The 23,274-nt window shown below is 44.8% G+C and overlaps 1 protein-coding gene across 2 annotated transcripts in view; it reads right to left on the reverse strand.

The window, feature by feature from the left end:
- Positions 1-13,987: 13,987 nt before the first annotated feature.
- plppr5b (phospholipid phosphatase related 5b) overlaps positions 13,988-23,274 on the reverse strand; it is a 37,673-nt gene continuing 28,386 nt past the window's right edge. Inside the window, exons 5-6 of one of the 2 annotated variants that reach the window (XM_038275987.1) lie at positions 20,333-20,464; positions 13,988-15,099 (exon numbers count right to left, since the gene is read on the reverse strand). In XM_038275987.1, coding sequence (XP_038131915.1) covers positions 15,070-15,099; positions 20,333-20,464 — 162 coding nt within the window. In that variant the 3' untranslated portion in view covers positions 13,988-15,069. Of the gene's footprint in view, positions 15,100-19,933; positions 20,150-20,332; positions 20,465-23,274 lie in introns of those variants that run through there. The other variant, XM_038275988.1, reaches the window with a different exon arrangement.

Below are 23,274 nucleotides of genomic sequence, written 5' to 3' on the forward strand. Positions count from 1 at the left end.
GCCTCTGTGGAGAGGTTGTTTGGTTTCTCCAATATAAAGATCAGAGCATTCCTCACTGCATTGACCTGCAGACACCACTCTGCTCAGACTGGGTCATACTTTTATTTTAGCCTCCGATGGACGTTCCTGCCCTCATCTATGGTCCTGACCAGTAGAACAAGATCCTGGAAGCGAGCCACCAGCATGGGTTTCCTCTGCAGGGCGTCCTGAGCGTCTCCTCTATGTGGAGAGCTGCTGCTTCTCCCCATAGAGAGGAGCCTATAGAGGCTCTGGTCAGAGTCTCCTGGATGCCAAACCACCAATCCAAAACACGAACCAGGGGGAAATGTTTTTATTACGCTTTAGGCTCGTTTTAGGAGCCTACAAGAAAACAGAATCAGATCTGAACAGTTTTAGAATAATAATTATATATTGTTTTGTAAAAATGCCTTAAATGAGCTGGAAAGGAGGAGTTAATGCCTTAATGAAAGTTTATTGTTTGCTCACAGGTCTTCAGTTTGGTGTTCCCTGTTGAAAAGGGGGGGGGGGGGGGGGGGGGGTCAATACCAGGCAGTAGCCTAGGGACCCAGGTTCCTGGGGGCCCCATAAAACTCTGTTTCCATGTGTGGTTAATACAACTATTCCTTATTTGTGCACATTAATTATAAAAATGCTTTGGCTAACATGCCATCAGAACGCTGATAATATTAGTGTGTCTCAGCCCCCCCCTTCAGTGTCCACCATATTGGATCAGTCCATTTGCTGCACATGTTCAGAAAGGTCCAAACAGACAGCAGCAAACCATTTGAAAACAAACCATGCAAAGAGCAGTGCTGCCAACTTAGCGCTTTAGTCGCTATATTTAGCCACTTTTCAGACCCCTCTAGCACTTTGATTTCTAAAACGCTCCTAGCGCCAAATCTAGAGACTTTTTTCTGCTACTGGAGACTTTGGAGACAACATCTAAAAGCAGCGAACTCTGCTCTCCAGAGCGAGTAGATTGGTAACCCCGCCTCCTGCTCTCCTCTATCTTGTCTGCTGTCATGATTCATGCAGCTATTATTTCATCCAAATGAAAAATGGAGAACAGATAAGCAGATCACGGCTTGTCTACAGTGAAAAGAAGGACTGGGTTATTTACTTTGGCCTTTTTGGAAACACAGGAAGGAGCAATCAGCTAAGTGAGCTTAGTGCTTGGGAAAAATCTTTCATTCCTTTAGAGACAGCATGAAAAGTCAGCTGAGTACAAAACATAGAGAGGAAAACAAGAAGAAAAGGGACAAGAAGAGAGGGACACAACCTAGAACAGATAATGGATGTCTATTCTATTAACATTTCTCTATCTGGAGAATGGGGCTGTTTTATGTCTTCTCCATTCAGAGGGCCCCTGCCTGTCTTTTTCCAGAGCCCCACATTCTGTATATCGGCCCCTGTGAGTGTGCAGCTGTACACTATAATCAGGCAGCTTCTGCTCAGTTTGCTTTAAGGCTCAGAGGTTTGTGTGCCGGATGGTTTCTAAACATTGAACATAAGGACATGGACTGAAGCCCGAACAGTTCCTGCACCTCCTCTAGTTGCCTGGGTGATCAACATGGCTGCTGCACTGACATCTGGAATTCACTAGAAAGGACCAAACCACTAAAATATAAATGCAAAGATTTATTGTCTGAAGGGATGAAGTGATGATCGAGGAGCGATTCAGCAGAGAAGCCCAGAGAGGAGGGCAGTAGACGTTCAGCTAGAATGACCCAATCATCTAGTCCTCCTAAATGTCACGCTTAGAGGAGGAGTCCTCCTGCATTGTGAGCTCCTGCAGGAGCAGGCTGAGCGCTGCTGATCAGAGCTGAGGTCAGAGGAGGAGAAAGCAGTGATGCTCTGCTAGCCTGGAGGCTCTGCATGGGAAGCAGTCCCACCATGATGTCAGGAATAGAAAGAGCAGAGCGCTGGGATTGGCTGCAAAGGGACATGACTCATTAGAAACGCCATTCTGGGCTCAGAGCTGCAGCGCAGGAAGAGATTCCTGATTTATCTCTGATGGCCGACGGCAAGCCTGGATTATTTCTAGGCTTTAATGCATCAGAATATAACTGATGCTTGTTTATACTGTTTGACCTCCTTAAAGCTCCATCATCCCCCATGGAAACGGATCAGGATCCAGGTTCTGGTTTCAGGACCAGCCAAGGACCCATGAAAGACCAGCCAAGGGCCCATGAAAGACCAGCCAAAGACCAGCCAAGGGCCCATGAAAGACCAGCCAAGGACCAGCCAAGGACCCATGAAAGACCAGCCAAAGACCAGCCAAGGGCCCATGAAAGACCAGCCAAGGACCCATGAAAGACCAGCCAAAGACCAGCCAAGGGCCCATGAAAGACCAGCCAAGGACCCATGAAAGACCAGCCAAAGACCAGCCAAGGGCCCATGAAAGACCAGCCAAGGACCCATGAAAGACCAGCCAAAGACCAGCCAAGGGCCCATGAAAGACCAGCCAAGGACCCATGAAAGACCAGCCAAGGGCCCATGAAAGACCAGCCAAAGACCAGCCAAGGGCCCATGAAAGACCAGCCAAGGACCAGCCAATAGCACACAAAGGACCAGCCAGGGGCCCATGAAGGACAAGCCAAGGACCAGCCAAGAGCCCATGAAAGACCAGCCAAGGACCAGCCAAGAGCCCATGAAGGACCAGCCAAGGGCCCACGAAGGACCAGCCAAGGGCCCATGAAGGACCAGCCAAGGGCCCACGAAGGACCAGCCAAGGGCCCATCAAGGACCAGCCAAGGGCCCATCAAGGACCAGCCAAGGGTCCATCAAGGACTACCCAAGAGCCCATGAAGGCCAAGCCAAGGACCAGCCAATAACACACAAAGGACTAGCCAAGGGCCCATGAAGGACCAGCCAAGGTTCAGCCAATAGAACACAAAGGACCATCCAATAGCATACAAAGGACCAGCCAAGGGCCCACGAAGGACAAGCCAAGGGCCCAGCAAGGACCAGCCAAGGGCCCACCTAGGACCAGCCAAGGCTCCATCAAGGACTACCCAAGAGCCCCCGAAGAACCAGCCAAGGACCCATCAAGGACTACCCAAGAGCCCATGAAGGACCAGCCAAGGGCCACCAAGGACCGGCCAAGGGCCCACCAAGGACCAGCCAAGGGCCCACGAAGGACAAGCCAAGGGCCCACCAAGGACCAGCCAAGGGTCCATCAAGGACTACCCAAGGGCCCCCGAAGGACCAGCCAAGGACCCATAAAGGAGTACCCAAGAGCCCATGAAGGACCAGCCAAGGGTCCATCAAGGACTACCCAAGGGCCCCCGAAGGACCAGCCAAGGGTCCATCAAGGACTACCCAAGAGCCCCCGAAGGACCAACCAAAGGCCCACGAAGGACCAGCCAAGGGTCCATCAAGGACTACCCAAGGGCCCCCGAAGGACCAGCCAAGGGTCCATCAAGGACCAGCCAAGGGCCCCCGAAGGACCAGCCAAGGACCCATCAAGGACTAACCAAGAGCCCATGAAGGACCAGCCAAGGGCCCACCAAGGACCGGCCAAGGGCCCACCAAGGACCAGCCAAAGGCCCACGAAGGACAAGCCAAGGGCCCAGCAAGGACCAGCCAAGGGCCCACCAAGGACCAGCCAAGGGTCCATCAAGGACTACCCAAGAGCTCCCGAAGAACCAGCCAAGGACCCATCAAGGACTACCCAAGAGCCCATGAAGGACCAGCCAAGGGCCACCAAGGACCGGCCAAGGGCCCACCAAGGACCAGCCAAGGGCCCACGAAGGACAAGCCAAGGGCCCACCAAGGACCAGCCAAGGGTCCATCAAGGACTACCCAAGGGCCCCCGAAGGACCAGCCAAGGACCCATAAAGGAGTACCCAAGAGCCCATGAAGGACCAGCCAAGGGCCACCAAGGACTACCCGAAGGACCAGCCAAGGGTCCATCAAGGACTACCCGAAGGACCAGCCAAGGGTCCATCAAGGACTACCCAAGAGCCCCCGAAGGACCAACCAAAGGCCCACGAAGGACCAGCCAAGGGTCCATCAAGGACAAGCCAAGAAATTGGGGGCGTTTTGAATGGTTTGTACTGTAGCTGTATTTTACGACGGAGTATTAGGGCCATACATGAAGAGAAAAAATATTTTTTCCATGACGAGATTAAACTCGACATGTCGAGAATAAAGTTGAAATGTCATGTTGAGTTTAATCTCGACGTGTCGACTTTAAACTCGCCATTTCGAGAATAAAGTTGATATATCGTGGCGACTTTAATCTCGACATTCCAAAGTTTGGAGAAAAGAGCAACCGCGCTCCACAGCTGCAGTCTGCGTTTTAAGAGTGAATGTATTCTTTGACGTGCTGCAACTGTATAACTGTATAATCATCACAGAAAGTACAATTTGACCAAATAATCTACAGGTATGTCTGATTCTGGATTCTGTGCATGTATCCTGTGCAGCGGTTGGCTCTCTTGAACTAATTTCAACTTTATTGTCGACACGTCGAGATTAAACTCAACATGACATTTCAACTTTATTCTCGAAATGGCGAGTTTAAAGTCGACAGGGCGAGTTTAAAGTCGACAGGTCGAGATTAAACTCAACATGACATTTCAACTTTATTCTCGAAATGTTGAGTTTAATGTCGACATTTCGACTTTAAAGTCGACATGTCGAGTTTAATCTCGTCATGGCAAAAATATTTTTTCTCTTCATGTGTGGCCCTAATACTCTGTCGTAGTTTTTCATTTTTCCAGGTCAGAAGAATCTGAGAGAAACTAAGATGCTAATAGCATTAGCATCTTATTTTCATATTGTCATTAGCATTAGCATCCCCTTTCAATGCAGACTAGTATGATGCTAATTGTAATTTTTGGAGCCTTTTTAGCTGTAGTTCAGGGTCAGTGATTTATAAACACATTTTTCTGCATGTGTTGAAAGTTTGTAGTATATTCTAACAATCATTCATATCCGGTGAGGACTGTGCTGTGAAAATAACAATGGAGGATTTCTGGATTTTCCAGAGACCAAGAAAACAGGAACATATTGGAATGTATCGTCAAAAAGCGGCTGGATGTTGTTTTTTTAGTGTGTGGGTTGAATAATAAATCGCCTGCTGTTCTGTTAGCTCAGATTGCTGCGAGGCTCTGACTCAAATAGTCCAGACTGCTTTTTATCAGCCGCCATTAATTACATAAATCTCATGTTCTAATTATGACCGAACTAACCATATGCATCCGATTCCCTCTTTTATTCATTCCTTCAGACATGGGCGGATAATGTTTATCATGTATAAAATAAACGCATCATGTACACCACACAGGACAAGGATGAGGTAACTCCATGTTTTCTTTATTCCAAAGGTTTGATTGTTTCAGTGTAAAAGGTCGTATTGGAACGGAAAAGAAGGAGGGAAGGAAACATCAGGAGGAGCGCAGCCGCACGTCCGACAAAAGGAAACATCTTTCTACACCCAGAGGATTGTGGGAAAAAATGAAACAAGCAACATGACAGTTTTCACACCATAAAGAATGAAACATTTCTATAATTATGATCTACGACACATCTTAGAGGACAGATCCGTGAGCACTAGAACAGACAGACAGGCCATCTATAGACGTATTAACAGAGACATCTTTACAGCTTCTTTTTCTTTCAGTTCTATAAGAGCGTCACTGACTCTAATGATTGATTAGCTCCAAGCAGCACAGTGTTGATTGATTAGCGATGAGCGATCGGCTTCCGCCTCTGGTCGGTACAAAAATAGAGATCTGAACGGCCGAAAGGTTTCCTTCCTGTCGTATGATTGGATGATGCTCTGCTGCTACGACATAAAGACCAGCGGCCGTCACTCTGCCCCCCCCCCCACCCCCCACCCCCCCACATCGGTGGTCTTTATAGTCCTGAGAATGATTGTCTTTCATTAATTAGTTAATTAACCCCCGTCCTTTTATCTGAATAAATTCATTCCCTCATCAGAAAGCTGAGAACATTTATCATCCTGCTGGAGACAAAGATAAAACAACCAGTGATAAATAATGGAAGTTGTTTTTTATTGCGGACGCATCATGTCCTCCATCTTCTAAACCTTTTCTAAAGGTTTTTCTAAGGTTCCGTGCAAAGACCGCATGTTTCCAGCTGTGGTTCTATTGGAAGCGGATTTTTCTCTGGGAGAACGAAGGTGATTGCCATCGCTAACTGAGGTGTGATTGGATATGAAGGACGTGAACCGCCACGTGGTTCTGTTCACGCCAAACAGGCAGAATGTTTAGCTTTAGAAAGTTGGACACCCAGCAGCAGTCTGGCCTTCCAGCACTATGACCCAGCAGCAGCTCTGGAAACGTTTTCTATGATTCCTCTGGTTCTGAAACCCTAATAGCTCTTTTCCACTAGTACCAACTCAAAGCAATTCTCTGAGGGTGGATTAGCTTTTTCGACATTTCCATTGGTAACCGTTACTCTGAGGACAGCTGATCACTCAGCGGTTAGGGGGCGGAGTCTCTAGTCACAGCTTACGTAGTGCTAGCAGTAGGTAGTGCTAGCAATAGGGCTTGGTCGTCATGACGTAAGCACTTCGCGTCGCCGCCATGTTGAATGCCTCTTTTACCGCGGCTCAGACTACTGCCTATGACTACCGGGTACTGTACTCCCTCTCAGCCGTGTTTTAATTTGATTAATTTCACCTTAACTTGATTTCAACCATGGTAAAACGTTGCTGTATTGTGGGCTGTAACAGCTCAACGCATGATCGCCATGGAAACATAGAAAATGGGTTAACTTTCCACCGCTTTCCTGAATGGACGCGTAACCATGGAGACCAAGCGTCAGAGATAAAGAGTCGTCGGCTTGCTTGGATCGCGGCTGTAAGACGACCGAACATAACTTTCCACAGTATTCCAATGTCATTGAGAGTGTGTTCCCTGCATTTTCATTCTGGTAAGTTAAAGATGCACGGTTTTATTTTATAGCCTACTTTGTTTCTTTCCTTCAAAGTTGGGATCTTTTACGGGAAAATAAAAAAACGGCAGCGGGAAAAGGCTCAAATACGTGAGAAACCCGGAGGGTTGGCAGTTAACGTTACTAACTACACCTTTGAAACACATAGCAGCTAGTTAAAAGTACATTACATGCGTGAGTGGTTGTTAGCATTAGCGGTTAGCAGTTGCTAAACTAGCAGGTTCCAGAGCCCGTCTGATCACAGCTTACCTTCGTACGGATTGCTGTGTTCCCACTGTTTGCTGGCTTTATGATCTGCAGCTCCTGAACCCATCCATTCATGAACTGCACATGAGACTCCAAGGACTTGTAGCTTGGGAACTGTTTTGAAGTATAGGCGCTCACTCATCGGTGCTCCACTCATTGTTTGGAACTTTATATGGATCCAAATTATTAATAATGCTGATTTTGTCACCATACCGGTCCCTGGCTTCTCTATTTAATGTGTCCCGGTAAATTCCAGATCTTTTTCGGGATTTTAACATCTTTTTTCTCTCTACTTCTGTCTCTTCTTTCAACAACAACGTTGTGTCAGAGCTATGTTTACGTTTGCGTAGCCGTCAATATGACCGCGACGTCCCACAATGCAACGTGGATCCCGAGCCCTATAGGTAGCCCTAGCAGTAGGTAGCGCTAGCAGTAGGTAGTGCCAGCAGTAGGTAGTGCTATCAGTAGGTAGCCCTAGCAGTAGGTAGTGCCAGCAGTAGGTAGCCCTAGCAGTAGTTAGTGCTAGCATAAGTTAGTCCTAGCAGTAGGTAGTGCTAGCAGTAGGTAGCGCTAGCAGTAGGTAGCGCTAGCAGTAGGTAGCCCTAGCAGTAGGTAGTGCCAGCAGTAGGTAGCCCTAGCAGTAGGTAGTGCCAGCAGTAGGTAGCCCTAGCAGTAGGTAGTGCTAGCATAAGTTAGTCCTAGCAGTAGGTAGTGCTAGCAGTAGGTAGTGCTAGCAGTAGGTAGTGCTAGCAGTAGGTAGCACTAGTGGTAGGTAGTCCTAGCAGTAGGTAGTGCTAGCAGTAGGTAGCGGAAGTAGTAGGTAATGATAGCAATAGGTAGAGCTAGCATTAGGTTGCCCTAGCAGTAGGTAGTGCCAGCAGTAGGTAGCCCTAGCAGTAGTTAGTGCTAGCATAAGTTAGTCCTAGCAGTAGGTAGCTCTAGCAGTAGGTAGTGCTAGCAGTTGGTAGTCCTAGCAGTAGGTAGTGCTAGCAGTAGGTAGCACTAGTGGTAGGTAGTCCTAGCAGTAGGTAGTGCTAGCAGTAGGTAGCGGAAGTAGTAGGTAATGATAGCAATAGGTAGAGCTAGCATTAGGTTGCGCTAGTGGTAGGTAGTCCTAGCAGTAGCAGTACGTAGCCCTAGTAGTAGGTAGTGCTAGCAGTATGTAGAGCTAGCAGTAGGTTGCGCTAGTAGTCGGTAGTGCTAGCAGTTGGTATTGCTAGCAGTAGGTAGCTCTAACAGAAGACACCGGCTACATATCTGACTCAATAACCATTAAAACAGCTATTTCATTTCAGACAGAACTATTCACAGACTTGGATTATATTAAACTGAACTTCCAATATTGACCACTGTTCGCCTTGTTCCGTCTTTTTCTGGCTTGCTTAGACTCGCAATGAATAATAGGAAACACGAGGCTACGTAGGATACAGCGGACCCGTCCTTTATAAAGGACGCATCTTCCAATCCGTCATCACGCAGTTACGTAATTTTCCTTCACTTTAATAGAAACGAATCCTGGTGATCCATCATAGCCTGAATAGATGAAGCACTAATGGAAAAGAAAGAGAGAGTCTGAGTGAACTAGGCATGCTGGACCAGGAATCACTGCCAGGTGTCCACATCCCAGGAAAGCTGTGGTGGGAGTCCCCTAGAACTGACCAGAACCAGGGTTGGTAGGGACGGTGAACCATGAAAATGTTCATCCATCCTTGAAATCCTCCTGTAACCTGGATGATCCGCTGAATAAATCCATTTACCGTCCTTTCATTAACCTCCCTGAGCTGCTAAAGTTAGCAGAACGGCGCAGCATCTGGACTGGATTCAGACTCAGCTTCTAGAGCATTCTCACCTGGTCTATTGGGCTTTAGCAGAACTAAACCAGAGGAGATAAATCCCTGAGCAGAACCGCTCAGAAGGAGCAGACTGAGTCAGAGTGACCATCCCAGAGCCAAAATGGCTGCTGCAATCCATCCGCACTCTCAACGGGTTCCTACATCATTTTTAGATGTTCTGTCCTTATTGGTGACACGCTGTAGCGTACCAAATCTGCTCGGGTCCGGCTTCCTGCCAGTGACGTTACGCTACATGATTGGCTGAACACTGCCACGATGTAAAACACAGTGGTTGGCCAGTCTTGCCAACTCAGCGACTATGTGTAGCGATTTTTCAGACCCCTCCAGCGACTCTTTTTCAAAAAAGCGACTATGGACAAATCTAGCAACTTTTCTGGTGTCACTGGCGGCTTTTGGAGACTCTTAGGTGAAAGCACGTATCGTTCCTACTCTTGTCCTCCTGCGGCAGGTGCTGCCGTGGGGCGCCTCCCTCGTCCCAACCCCGTTCTTCTTCTTCTGTTTCTGGAGAAACTCTAAACCTTCCCTTCATTGCTTTATTAATGACATTAAAACACATTTTTCTTCTCTTAAAAAGATAAAAAATGACAAATATGCCAAAAAATGTAGCTTGATTCCTCCCAACATCTGCTATTCTAAGTGCATTCACCTTTTTGTTTTTATTATTTCTATGATACTGTCTATGTTTGGTTTAAATGTTTGCTGATAGATCCCCTGTTAGTTGTTTTACTTTTCTGTTTTTTCTTTTATTGTAATTAATCTTTATCTGTTCTTGTAAACCTTTGATGTTCTCTCTGAGAGTATTTTTTTAAGTAAATGTCTATGACTTAATAAAAAAAAAAAATAAAAATAGAGAGGCTTGACCAACATGATGACCCACTCTCTCTGTGAGCAGGAAAGCACAGCCTGAGTGTGGAGGGAAATCTTATTAGTTGAATAAAAATAATAATATTAATGACCATTATTTGCTCACATTGTCATTGATTCTTTGTAGTCTTTTTTGTTCTATTGAGAATATTAATGTTAATGTAATATAAAAAAAAATTTATGGTTGAAAATGTTCATATTCTACCATGATTTGTAGGCTCCTTTTGGACCACAAGGGGAAAAATAAATAAATTAGATTAAAAAAAATAAACAAACATTAATGAACAGAAAAAGTAGCTCTATATATTCTGAGTGTTTTCACTCACTTTGTCTCTATTTACGTTATTTCTCCCACGGCGTCAATAACATGCACATCCCATCATGTGGCAGATTATGCTAATTAGGCAATGACGTCATTCAGCGACTTCTAGCACAGCCAATAGCTGCTTTCCTTACTGAGGAGTTACCAACACTGTGGTTGCCCAGACAACAACAATACAGTGTCCATGTGCCGAGTCGGGAGCATCTGTAGCGTTAGCGTGTCTAATGATTGTTGAAGTTTTACCTGATCGATAACAAAACTGAACAAATCTGTTTCTGGTGAACAAAGTAACTGTTAGACCGTGATATAAAGGGCTGGGTAGCGCTGTGGCTAGCTGTGCTCAGTAGCTAACAGGTTAGCCTCTTTTAGCTCACTCAGTTAAGCTACACTATGTTTCTACAAGTAGAATAACTGTTATATTTGTCTAAAATCTCTATGAAAGTCATTTTTTAGATTTCCCACTTTCCCGCCTCTGACCTGAGATCTTAATAAAAAAATAAAAATAAACTGAGACTTTTTTTGTCTCCGTGTTAAATAGCAGAGCTCAGTCTGTCTTAGAACGCAGGACTTTCCTTCCAGACTGACAATGATTGTTTTCTACTTTCATCTACTACTAAAATAATAGCAAATATAGGTAATATGTTGAGGTCCTTAAGAAACGGGTGCTACACAGTTTGTCCGAGTGGAGTTGCCGTATATTGACGTCACAAGAAGGGGCGGGGCCCCGAGCAGATCTGTTACCTACAGTGGTTAAACTTCATGTTGCACTGTAGAAGTTCACAGAAGCTAACAATGGCCACCAAACCAAAACTTTAACGCGTTAACAACCTTTAGTTTTGAATCTAAGCTTACATTGTTCAACACAGAGCTTTTAGCAGGTTGCTAATGCTAGCTTTGCTAGCTTAGGGTAGCAAACACAGCAGCAGCAAAGGAGAGCCTCATATCCCTCATGAATGAAGTGATTGTTCCCTAAAGGTAGCTCAACAGAAATGAATGCCAGCCTTCCAGCGACAGAGGGACGGGGTCAGCTCATGATGCCTTTACTATCCCCGCTTCCGTCTCCTTGAACCCCGCTCACACTGAGCCTGGTTCTGCTGGAGGTTTCTTCCTGTTCAAAGGGAGTTTTTCCTCTCCACTGTCGCTACAAGCATGCTTAATGTGAGGGATTGCTGAAAACTTTTAATCAATCTGCCTGGATGATCTGGTGAACTGTAAAGTACCTTGAGAGGATGTGAATTGGCGCTATAGAAATAAACTGAATAGAAATGAACTGATCTCCTCCATCTTCCTTCAGGTTCCACTGAAGGTCAGAGTTCTCCTCCACCTCCTCTTCCCTCTGCTTCCATCATTTCACTGCCAGGCTCTCATCTCAGCTCGCTGAACAACCATGGCTACTTTTTTCTAAGGATGAATTGATAACTAACAGAGAAAATGGAAAAAGCATCAAATTGTCTCAGAGTAGTCCTAAAACAATTTTATGTCTTTTAGCATTCTTCAGTGAGTTAAGGATAGAAATATGTAATTTTAGAACCATGATTACATATTTTTTGGAAACTAAATAAATATATATGCAATAAATATATATAGATAAATATGTGGTTGTGGAAATGAGTTGATGGTAAAGATGGTGTGGTGAGTTAGCATAGCAAGGCTACGTCCGCCTGCTGCCATGCTGGTTTAGTTCAGCTGCTCTCATCACAGCTAAATGTCCCGCCCTAAAAATGACTACTGATGCGTGATCAGAACCACTGATCTGAAAGGATTTACCAGAATAAGCCGAACGACAGATCCATGGTTTCTAAAGGCCTTCGTTCAACGATTAAGCTAATAGTTAGCGGTAACTTTAACAACCAGGAGGATTTAGAAAGGAGCTGGGATCAGCTTCATTTCAGAGGCTTCGTATATTTTCCAAGTTAATCCCATTAAAGGGAATATTGTAATGTGACGACAGGAATATTAAATAAATGACAGTGAGATTGATAATCTGTCTGCTGCGACAGAGTATTAGGGCCAGGCTACAGGTTTTTATTTTCTTCTATTTTATATATATATATATATATATATATATATATATATATATATATATATATATATATATATATATATATATATAATATATAAAGTCATAAAATTATGAGAAAATTATGAGAATAAAGTTGTAATATTATCAGAATTAACTCATCATACCACAACCTGTTTCAATAAGAAAGCTTGGAGCTCCGCCCAGCAGATGACGTCCGACCAGCTCCACCAATCAGCAACCAGAGTCCACTTTGACATCCTGCCCTGTTTGATGCTGCTGCTGAAACATTTCCTGATTTGTCAAACCGATGCTAAAGTATAACTTCACATGATGCTCATATTACGACTTTATTCTCATAATTTTACAAATTTATTCTCATTATGACTTTATTCTCGCAATGTTACCACTTTATTCTCGTTGTGACTTTATTCTCGTAATGTTACCACTTTATTCTCGTTGTGACTTTATTCTCGTAATGTTACCACTTTATTCTCGTTGCGACTTTATTCTCGTAATGTTACCACTTTATTCTCGTTGCGACTTTATTCTCGTAATGTTACCACTTTATTCTCGTTGCGACTTTATTCTCGTAATGTTTCCACTTTATTCTCGTTGTGACTTTATTCTCGTAATGTTACCACTTTATTCTCGTTGCGACTTTATTCTCGTAATGTTACCACTTTATTCTCGTTGCGACTTTATTCTCGTAATGTTACCACTTTATTCTCGTTGCGACTTTATTCTCGTAATGTTACCACTTTATTCTCGTTGCGACTTTATTCTCGTAATGTTACCACTTTATTCTCGTTGCGACTTTATTCTCGTAATGTTATCACTTTATTCTCATTGCGACTTTATTCTCGTAATGTTACCACTTTATTCTCGTTGTGACTTTATTCTCGTAATGTTTCCACTTTATTCTCGTTGTGACTTTATTCTCGTAATGTTACCACTTTATTCTCGTTGTGACTTTATTCTCGTAATGTTACCACTTTATTCTCGTTGCGACTTTATTCTCGTAATGTTACCACTTTATTCTCGTTGCGACTTTATTCTCGTAATGTTACCACTTTATTCTCGTTGTGACTTTATTCTCGTAATGTTTCCACTTTATTCTCGTTGTGACTTTATTCTCGTAATGTTACCACTTTATTCTCGTTGTGACTTTATTCTCGTAATGTTACCACTTTATTCTCGTTGCGACTTTATTCTCGTAATGTTACCACTTTATTCTCGTTGCGACTTTATTCTCGTAATGTTACCACTTTATTCTCAGTGCGACTTTATTCTCGTAATGTTACCACTTTATTCTCGTTGCGACTTTATTCTCGTAATGTTACCACTTTATTCTCGTTGCGACTTTAATTCTCGTAATGTTACCACTTTATTCTCGTTGCGACTTTATTCTCGTAATGTTACCACTTTATTCTCAGTGCGACTTTATTCTCGTAATGTTACCACTTTATTCTCGTTGCGACTTTATTATCGTAATGTTACCACTTTATTCTCGTTGTGACTTTATTCTCGTAATGTTACCACTTTATTCCCGTTGCGACTTTATTCTCGTAATGTTACCACTTTATTTTTGTTGCGACTTTATTCTTGTAATATTACAACTTTATTCTCATAATTTAACGAATTTATTCTCGTAGTTTTATGACTTTATTCTTGTAATGTTACCATTTTATTCTCTTAATGTTACGACTTTATTATCATAATGTTATGACTTTATTCTCAAAATTTTATGACTTTATTGTCGTAATCTTACGACTTTATTCTCGTAATTGTATGACTATTCTCTTTGCAACTTTATTCTCGTAATTTTATGTATTTATTCGCGTAATTGAATGACTATTCTCTTTGCAACTTTATTCTCGTAATTTTACGAATTTATTCTCGAAATTTTACGACTTTATTCTGGAAATAGAAAAAAAAATAAATCTAGCTGGCCCTAACCCTCCGTCGTAGTCTGCTGTTGAACAAACAGGAACATTTGTTGCGTTAGACAGTAACTGGTCGGACCAGCAGGAGCAGCATACCAATATGTTGGAGGGAGCTGGGTAACCGGATCTGTTCCGCTCCGGTTGGTTAGCAACCAGCTACAACGCCTTATAACTGGGGACAGTCTGCGCTGTCCTCTCATCCCCAGCAGGGTGCAGCAGAGGACCACTCCCAGTTCCACAGGGGCTGCATACCTGCTCCATGTGAGAGATTGCTGCAGCGTTTTGTTTCTAAACGTTTTCGATCTGATGCTGCTGATGAGGAGAAATGACGAATCAGCGTCTCCTGGATCCACAGACAGCTGATCAGAGGCAACCTTGAAGCGAAGAGCAGTAAAGGTTCTGGAAGCGGCTCAGAGTGGAACCCCGTGGATCTTCCCACAGCTGCTGGTCTCTGTGAGGTTCTGCTGAGGATGAGGAGGAACTTGTTCTGGATCCATCTCATTCCTGCTGCTTTACCCACAATGCCGTTCTTTACAAACACGGATCCGTTCCTGACTTTAGGGAGGATGTTTACATAGAGCACAGAAATAAGCAGCCAATCATGTTCTTAGATAGGAACATAAAGCGCTGACAGTCGCCAGCTCTTCCTGTTCTTCTACTCATCTGAATTCTTCCTAGATTATCGCAGTAAAAGGCTGGTTTGGAGGAGAGCAACTGGAATAAGTGCATAGATGGAGAAGCAGGAGGAGCCGACCTTTTTTGGTCCCTTCAGGTCGGTCCACTGCAGACAACATGGAACTACAGACAAACACAGTGCTGCACTCTGGTTAATAGGATTGGACGGTGAAGAGCGTGGACGTCCAGTGGGTCTGCCACACCGCAGACTCCACGTCATGTGACCTCAGCGAAGCCGATGTGATTCTGTCCAGAAGAGGAGAGAAAACATTAGATCCACTTTAATCTGACAATTTACTGAAGACTTAGCAGCAAAGAAAGATGCATAGACACAGAAGGATGCAGACTGACACACACACACAGACACACAGACAGACACACACACACAGACAGACACAGACTGACACTGAAAGACGCATAGACACAGAAGGATGCAGACTGACACACACACACAGACAGACACAGAAAGACGCATAGACACAGAAGGATGCAGACTGACACACACACACAGACACACACGCACACAGACAGACACACACAGACAGACACAGACTGACACTGACAGACACAGACTGACACTGACAGACACAGACTGACACTGACAGACACAGAAAGATGCATAGACACACACACACAGACAGACTGACTGACACACACAGACTGACACTGACAGACACAGACTGACACTGACAGACACAGACTGACACTGACAGACACAGACTGACACTGACAGACACAGAAAGATGCATAGACACACACACACAGACAGACTGACTGACACACACAGACACACACGCACACAGACAGACACACACAGACAGACACAGACTGACACTGACAGACACAGACTGACACTGACAGACACAGAAAGATGCATAGACACAGAAGGATGCAGACTGACACACACACACAGACAGACTGACTGACACACACAGACACAGAAAGACACAGACAGACATTGAAAGAAACACACAGACAGACACAGACGGACTCAGAAAGACGCAGACAGACATAGAAAGACAAAGAAAGGCCCAGAAAGACGCAGAAAGACACTGACAGACACAGAAAGACACAAAGAGACACAGACACACGCACACAGAAAGACGCGGACAGACACAGAAAGACACAAAGAGACACAGACACACGCACACAGAAAGACGCAGACAGACATAGAAAGACAAAGAAAGGCCCAGAAAGACGCAGAAAGACACTGACAGACACAGAAAGACACAAAGAGACACAGACACACGCACACAGAAAGACGCAGACAGACACAGAAAGACACAAAGAGACACAGACACACGCACACAGAAATACGCAGACAGACATAGAAAGACAAAGAAAGGCCCAGAAAGATGCAGAAAAACACAGAAAGACAAACAGATACAGAAAGATGCAGAAAGACACTGACAGACACAGAAAGACACACAGAGACACAGACACACGCACACAGAAAGACGCAGACTGACACTGAAAGACGCATAGACACAGAAGGATGCAGACTGACACACACACACAGACAGACACAGAAAGACGCATAGACACAGAAGGATGCAGACTGACACACACACACAGACACACACGCACACAGACAGACACACACAGACAGACACAGACTGACACTGACAGACACAGACTGACACTGACAGACACAGACTGACACTGACAGACACAGAAAGATGCATAGACACACACACACAGACAGACTGACTGACACACACAGACACACACGCACACAGACAGACACACACAGACAGACACAGACTGACACTGACAGACACAGACTGACACTGACAGACACAGACTGACACTGACAGACACAGAAAGATGCATAGACACAGAAGGATGCAGACTGACACACACACACAGACAGACTGACTGACACACACAGACACAGACAGACATTGAAAGAAACACACAGACAGACACAGACGGACTCAGAAAGACGCAGACAGACATAGAAAGACAAAGAAAGGCCCAGAAAGACGCAGAAAGACACTGACAGACACAGAAAGACACAAAGAGACACAGACACACGCACACAGAAAGACGCGGACAGACACAGAAAGACACAAAGAGACACAGACACACTCACACAGAAAGACGCAGACAGACATAGAAAGACAAAGAAAGGCCCAGAAAGACGCAGAAAGACACTGACAGACACAGAAAGACACAAAGAGACACAGACACACGCACACAGAAAGACGCAGACAGACACAGAAAGACACAAAGAGACACAGACACACGCACACAGAAATACGCAGACAGACATAGAAAGACAAAGAAAGGCCCAGAAAGATGCAGAAAAACACAGAAAGACAAACAGATACAGAAAGATGCAGAAAGACACTGACAGACACAGAAAGACACACAGAGACACAGACACACGCACACAGAAAGACGCAGACCGGAGGAAATGAGGAGAAGAATATGTTTAATGCAGAAAAACGAGAATAGAAAATGTTTAATTTTATATTTCACAGGACTGAAAAACCACAGCTGGTACCAAATACCCTTTAATAACAGAACAGTACACCACAGACTACCTCAGTCAACCTAACAAAAGCACAGACCGACTCGGTCCATTTTAGACCAACAGCAACCACCTCAGACCACCACAGACCACCTCATACCAACACAGACCACCTCATTCCACCTCAGACCTCATTAGACCACCTCATTCCTCCTCATACCAACACAGACCACCTCATTCCACCTCAGACCTCATTAGACCACCTCATTCCTCCTCATACCAACACAGACCACCTCATTCCACCTCAGACCTCATTAGACCACCTCATTCCACCTCAGACCACCACAGACCACCTCATTCCTCCTCATATCAACACAGACCACCTCATTCCTCCTCATACCAACACAGACCACCTCGTCCCACCTCAGACCTCATTAGACCACCTCATTCCACCTCAGACCTCATTAGACCACCTCATTCCTCCTCATACCAACACAGACCACCTCATTCCACCTCAGACCTCATTAGACCACCTCAATCCACCTCAGACCACCTCATTCCACCTTAGACCAACACAGACCACCTCAGTCCACATCAGCCCAGCAAAGACCACCTCAGTCCACCTCATTCCACTCAGTCCACCTTAGAACCCCACTTTCCCCCACAGACCAACACAGACCACCTCATTCCACCTCAGACCACCACAGACCACCTCATTCCACCTCAGACCTCATTAGACCACCTCAGTCCACCACAGACTACCTCATACCACCTCAATCCACCTCAGACCACCTCATTCCACCTCAGACCTCATTAGACCAACTCAGTCCACCACAGACTACCTCATACCACCTCAATCCACCTCAGACCACCTCATTCCACCTCAGACCTCATTAGACCACCTCAGTCCACCTCAGACCAACACAGACCACCTCAGTCCACATCAGTCCAGCAAAGACCACCTCAGTCCACCTTAGAACCCCACTTTCCCCCACAGACCAACACAGACCACCTCATTCCACCTCAGACCACCACAGACCACCTCATTCCTCCTCATACCAACACAGACCACCTCATTCCACCTCAGACCTCATTAGACCACCTCAGTCCACCACAGACCAACTCATTCCACCTCAGTCCACCTCAGACCAACACAGAGCTACTCAGTCCACTTTAGACCAACACAGACCACCTCATTTCACCTCAGACCAGCACAGACCACCTCATTCCACCTCAGTCCACCTCAGACCAACACAGACCAACTTATTCCACCTTAGACCAGCACAGACCAACTCATTCCACCTCGGTCCACCTCAGACCAACACAGAGCTACTCAGTCCACCTCAGACCAACACAGACCAACTTATTCCACCTCAGACCAGCACAGACCAACTCATTCCACCTCAGACCAACACAGAGCTACTCAGTCCACCTCAGACCAACACAGACCAACTTATTCCACCTCAGACCAGCACAGACCAACTCATTCCACCTCAGACCAACACAGAGCTACTCAGTCCACTTTAGACCAACACAGACCACCTCATTCCACCTCAGTTCACCACAGACCAACACAGACCAACTCATTCCACCTTAGACCAGCACAGACCAACTCAGTTCACTTTAGACTAACACAGACCACCTCACTCCACCTAAGTCCACCTCAGACCAATACAGAGTACATTTTCCAACAGACTTAGTCCCCCTCAGACCAACACAGACTACCTCAGACCACCTCAGACCAACACAGACTACCTAAGTCCACCTTTTCCAACATTCGTACATTTTCCAACAGACTCAGTCCCCCTCAGTCCAGTTTTTGGAATGACTATGACCTGGATGACTGAGAATCTTCACCAGCATCGTTTGATCTATTTAAGAACCAAAGAACTTCAGTTTAATAAATTAACCCTAACATCAGCTAACACCCGCTAGATTAGCTAACATCAGCTAAAACCAGTCAACAGTAGAGGAAGACAGACTGATGATTACATGATACTGTAAATTCTTAGTGATGACATCTGCTAACATCTACTAGCATCAGCTAGCATTACTTAACCTCGAATAACATCCGCTAAGGGCAGCTAACCTAAGCTCACACCAGTTAACATCAGCCAACAAAGCTATCATATGCTAACATTAGATAACACTAGCTAACATCAGCTCACACCACTTAACATCAGCCAACATCAGCTAACATGAGCTAATATCAGCTAACACCAGCTTTTTAGCTAACATCAACTAACATTAGCCGGCATCAGCAAAAGCCAGCTCATTAGCTAACATCAGCTAACACTGCTACATTAGCTAACATTGCTAAAACTGTTAACAATAGAGGCAGGAAGACTTTGATAATTATATAATGATACTGTTAAATTACATTCTTATTGATGAAGAGCACATCTGCTAACATCTGCTAGCATTACCTAACCTTAGCTAATATCAGCTAACACCAGTTAACATCAGCTAACATAAGCTAACTCTAGCTAAAATCAGCTAACGCCAACAAACATCGGTAGACATCAGTTGATATCAGCTGATATTAGCTTCTCTGTCCTGAGTCGTTGTGGCTCATTAAGCTAACATTATAGAGGTGAAGGGGAGCGAGCAAACAGTGGATCAAAGCCACTCCACCACAGCAGAGGGAGCAGAGAGGACGAAAGAGCAGAAATCTACAGAGTTCATTTTCCAAAAGACTTCAAAGCTTCTTTGCCTTTTATTTTTGAGATGCTGAACCCAGCTGAGACCACAGAGCCAGCGCAGGAAAGCCTGGAGGCACTGCTTCATATAGGAAGTTTCCCCCTCCTCATCATCAGTTTCCTGCAGCAGCAACATGCATGTGAGGAATCAGGAGAACAACTACGACTAAAATGATCTAAAATAATGTACTAACAAACAAACATCCTCATATCTCCATAAGCTTCTCCACGATGAGGAGAAGCTCAAAGCATTGCCAGGATGTTGGTTCTGAATGTTTCTGCTCAGTAGAAGAGCTGAACCCACCTGTGAGGCGATGTACTTCTCCAGAGGACTCTCCACCTGGCCCACGTTCAGCATGGCCATGCTGCTCTGCTGCTCAGGAAGCTCCTCATTCAGCAGCAGCTTCCCTTTGAAGTTATGGACCACACACACCACCTACGGAAACAAAGACCACCACTGAGATGTCCCGGTCCGTCAGCCTCCTGGACCTAAGGGTCCCTGAAGAGTCAAACTAAAAGGTCTTGACTGAAAATGTTCATCAAGATGTTTTTCAACTAGAAAGGAAAATAGGCAAAGGAAGATGTGAACCATCTGCCTCCATCAGATCTGTAGCTGATCCCTCCTACATCATTATAATCCTAACAAAGTGGAGGATTCACTGAAACCTGGCAGCGGAGCAGGAAGGACATGCACTCTGTTAAAGTCGGGCATACACAGTGCGATTTTTCGAATTGTTGCACCAGCTACAACTCAAAGTGTACGACAAAACTGCAGGTTATAAAAGTTCACAGCTCACGATGTTTGTTCTCACACTGTGCACTCTGACACTCTGGTGCGACCTACCTGCTCACACTGCTCAATCTGGAAGAACTCCCTTGTTCATGCATGCTCAGTGCTCGAGGTTCTGGTAAATCGGGTCATAGCTCTGCTTCAACAGCAGCGTTAGTACACAACCACCTCACGATGGCCGACTGAATTTACAACGTTTGATTTTCTCTCATAAACTTAAGCTAGGCTATCCTAATCCTGTGCCATACACCGTGATCATAATTTTGGGAACCACGGTCCATGCTTTACCCTAACCCTAGCATACCAATTGGGTGAGGCGGAGGAAGGTTTGCCTTCAGACACACAACCCCCATTCCCACTACCCTCTGGAATCGATCCGTGCAGATTTCGGCCCGAGCTTGGATCAGTTAACTGTGCCAAGCTCGACCGTTTACAAACCACGCGAGCATGGTTCCTTGCCTCCTAGTGGCAATCTACGGTACTACTGCTCTCTATGATTGAAGGAGGGAATCAAGCAAACCAACATGGCTGCACGCGTAAGATTGAGGAATTTTGGTTCTAATTGTGATATTTCATTGCTTGAGGAGAGTCAGGCGAAGTTGAATTTACTTGACAGAGTCGGCTTTTGGGAAGTGGATACGACACACGATAGTCTAATCAGGGCTTCCAGACGCAGGAAACAAGGACAGACGTTAAGGTTCATCACTGGAAATATTGTGGCACGGTCGGGAAGCTAGGATTTCTATGAATGTCTGAGATGACGCGGTCTGCTCATGCTCTCTTTGCTATCTGCGAACTGAGCCAGAACTGAACCGTGCCGAGCCCTACTGATGAACTAGTACCATGTTAGCGCGGTTCGGTTGTATCTGGCACGGTCTGGTTTAGTTCTGCAAGCTATTTACCCTCGACAGTTATCTGGGTTACCGTGCTCGGACCAATCTCGGCATAGTTTCAAAAGATCTGGTGGGTGATATCAGAAACCAAATGCTGCAAAAATAGACTGAAACATTTTTCTCTGATTTTCAGGAACTTTCTGATGCTTGAAGAGGTTAGAGTAGGGGGGGCTTTCCCCTGATTACAAAGAACAGGCTACTGTGGGGCTGCATGCTAAGCTGCTAACACTAAATGCTGGAGAACTAAAGCAGAGGTACAGGTCTGGTGCAAGTTAGGTGGAGTTTCCAGCTAAATAATTTGATTCTCTGATGATTTTGGATCATTTCATATGTTTGCTGTTGGGTAAAGAGAAGCTAAAAGGTTCAACCACATGGTAAGCTATGCTAAAACGTGTTGAGTTGTTGATAAACCTAAAACAGGCTTTATTTCCCTGAGGGTTTCAAGTCGTAGGGAAGCAGCTGTTCCAACCATTACATTTCTGAATTCTCCCGAGTGGTGCCCGACTTTACACGAGTGAATAAAGTGAATGTGATTTGTCATTTATCAAGGGGGCGGGATGGTTGTGGCCGAAGGTTCACAAGCATGTTTGGTTGTGGCCAGTTTGTCGGAAGCATCTTGCTAACCAGTTAGCATCTTAGTGCTAGTAGGTTCCCAATGGGAAATTCCATTGGGACCAAGTAGCACTAAATTTGTGACTTAGAAACGACGCTGTCAAGGAACGCTATGGACAGCGGAAACATGCAAGAGGAGGAGAGTTTAGTGTCAGAGGTCGTGGATGAGTCTCCTCCGTCATCCATTTTTTATTTAGAGGAGGAAAGCGGGGACGAAGATGTTGTGGAAGAGGACGCCAGGGCGGCAGAAGCTTGGTTTGGTGTAGAAGGCTTCCAGCCGTACATGTTTGAGCCCTTGCCTCGCAACGCTGCCAGTTCTGTTAGCTCTACGCCTGCCGAAGACACAGACGTCCATCCCCGTGAACACTGGGACGCAACTCAATGGGAAAGGAAAGGATTCTGATTTCAACTGATGGTGTTAAAGTTCATGTGTTTCCTCCATTATCATTACATTTTGATTACCAAGTTATGACCAAAAGTAATTTAATGGGAGTCCTTGTGTCTGCTAGCTACTAGCTCACTCAAAGAAGGCTAAGAATCCATTAACTAAAGGTTAGTGATTTATGATTAAGCAGATTGTTGAATAAAACATTGTTTGGCCCTTTAATGTTTTATTCACCTCTTGGATATGTATGATAAATGTTTTTGAAATCATAAAAATTGTTCTAAATTAGCCTTTAGCTACTTTTGCTCTCAAACATAAAATCATGCTAAACTGTGATGTCATTGCATCATCTTATTTATTCCGATTTCCAAACATGTTTTCCTCCTTATCTATAGTAGCTGAGTTTAGTTATGTTTCGCTAGTTTTAGTCAAGAGTTTTTAACTGTTCATCAACAATATCTGAGAATCTGAATATTATTGAATTGAATAACATATTTACCCCCCCAACAACAAATGTATTAAAGCTTTCAGGTTCCTCCTGGTCCTGCTGCTGAAAGGTTTGGTTA

This window comes from Cyprinodon tularosa, unplaced genomic scaffold (assembly GCF_016077235.1).
Source record: "Cyprinodon tularosa strain WSP-4 unplaced genomic scaffold, ASM1607723v1 ctg988, whole genome shotgun sequence".
NCBI lineage: Eukaryota > Metazoa > Chordata > Actinopteri > Cyprinodontiformes > Cyprinodontidae > Cyprinodon > Cyprinodon tularosa.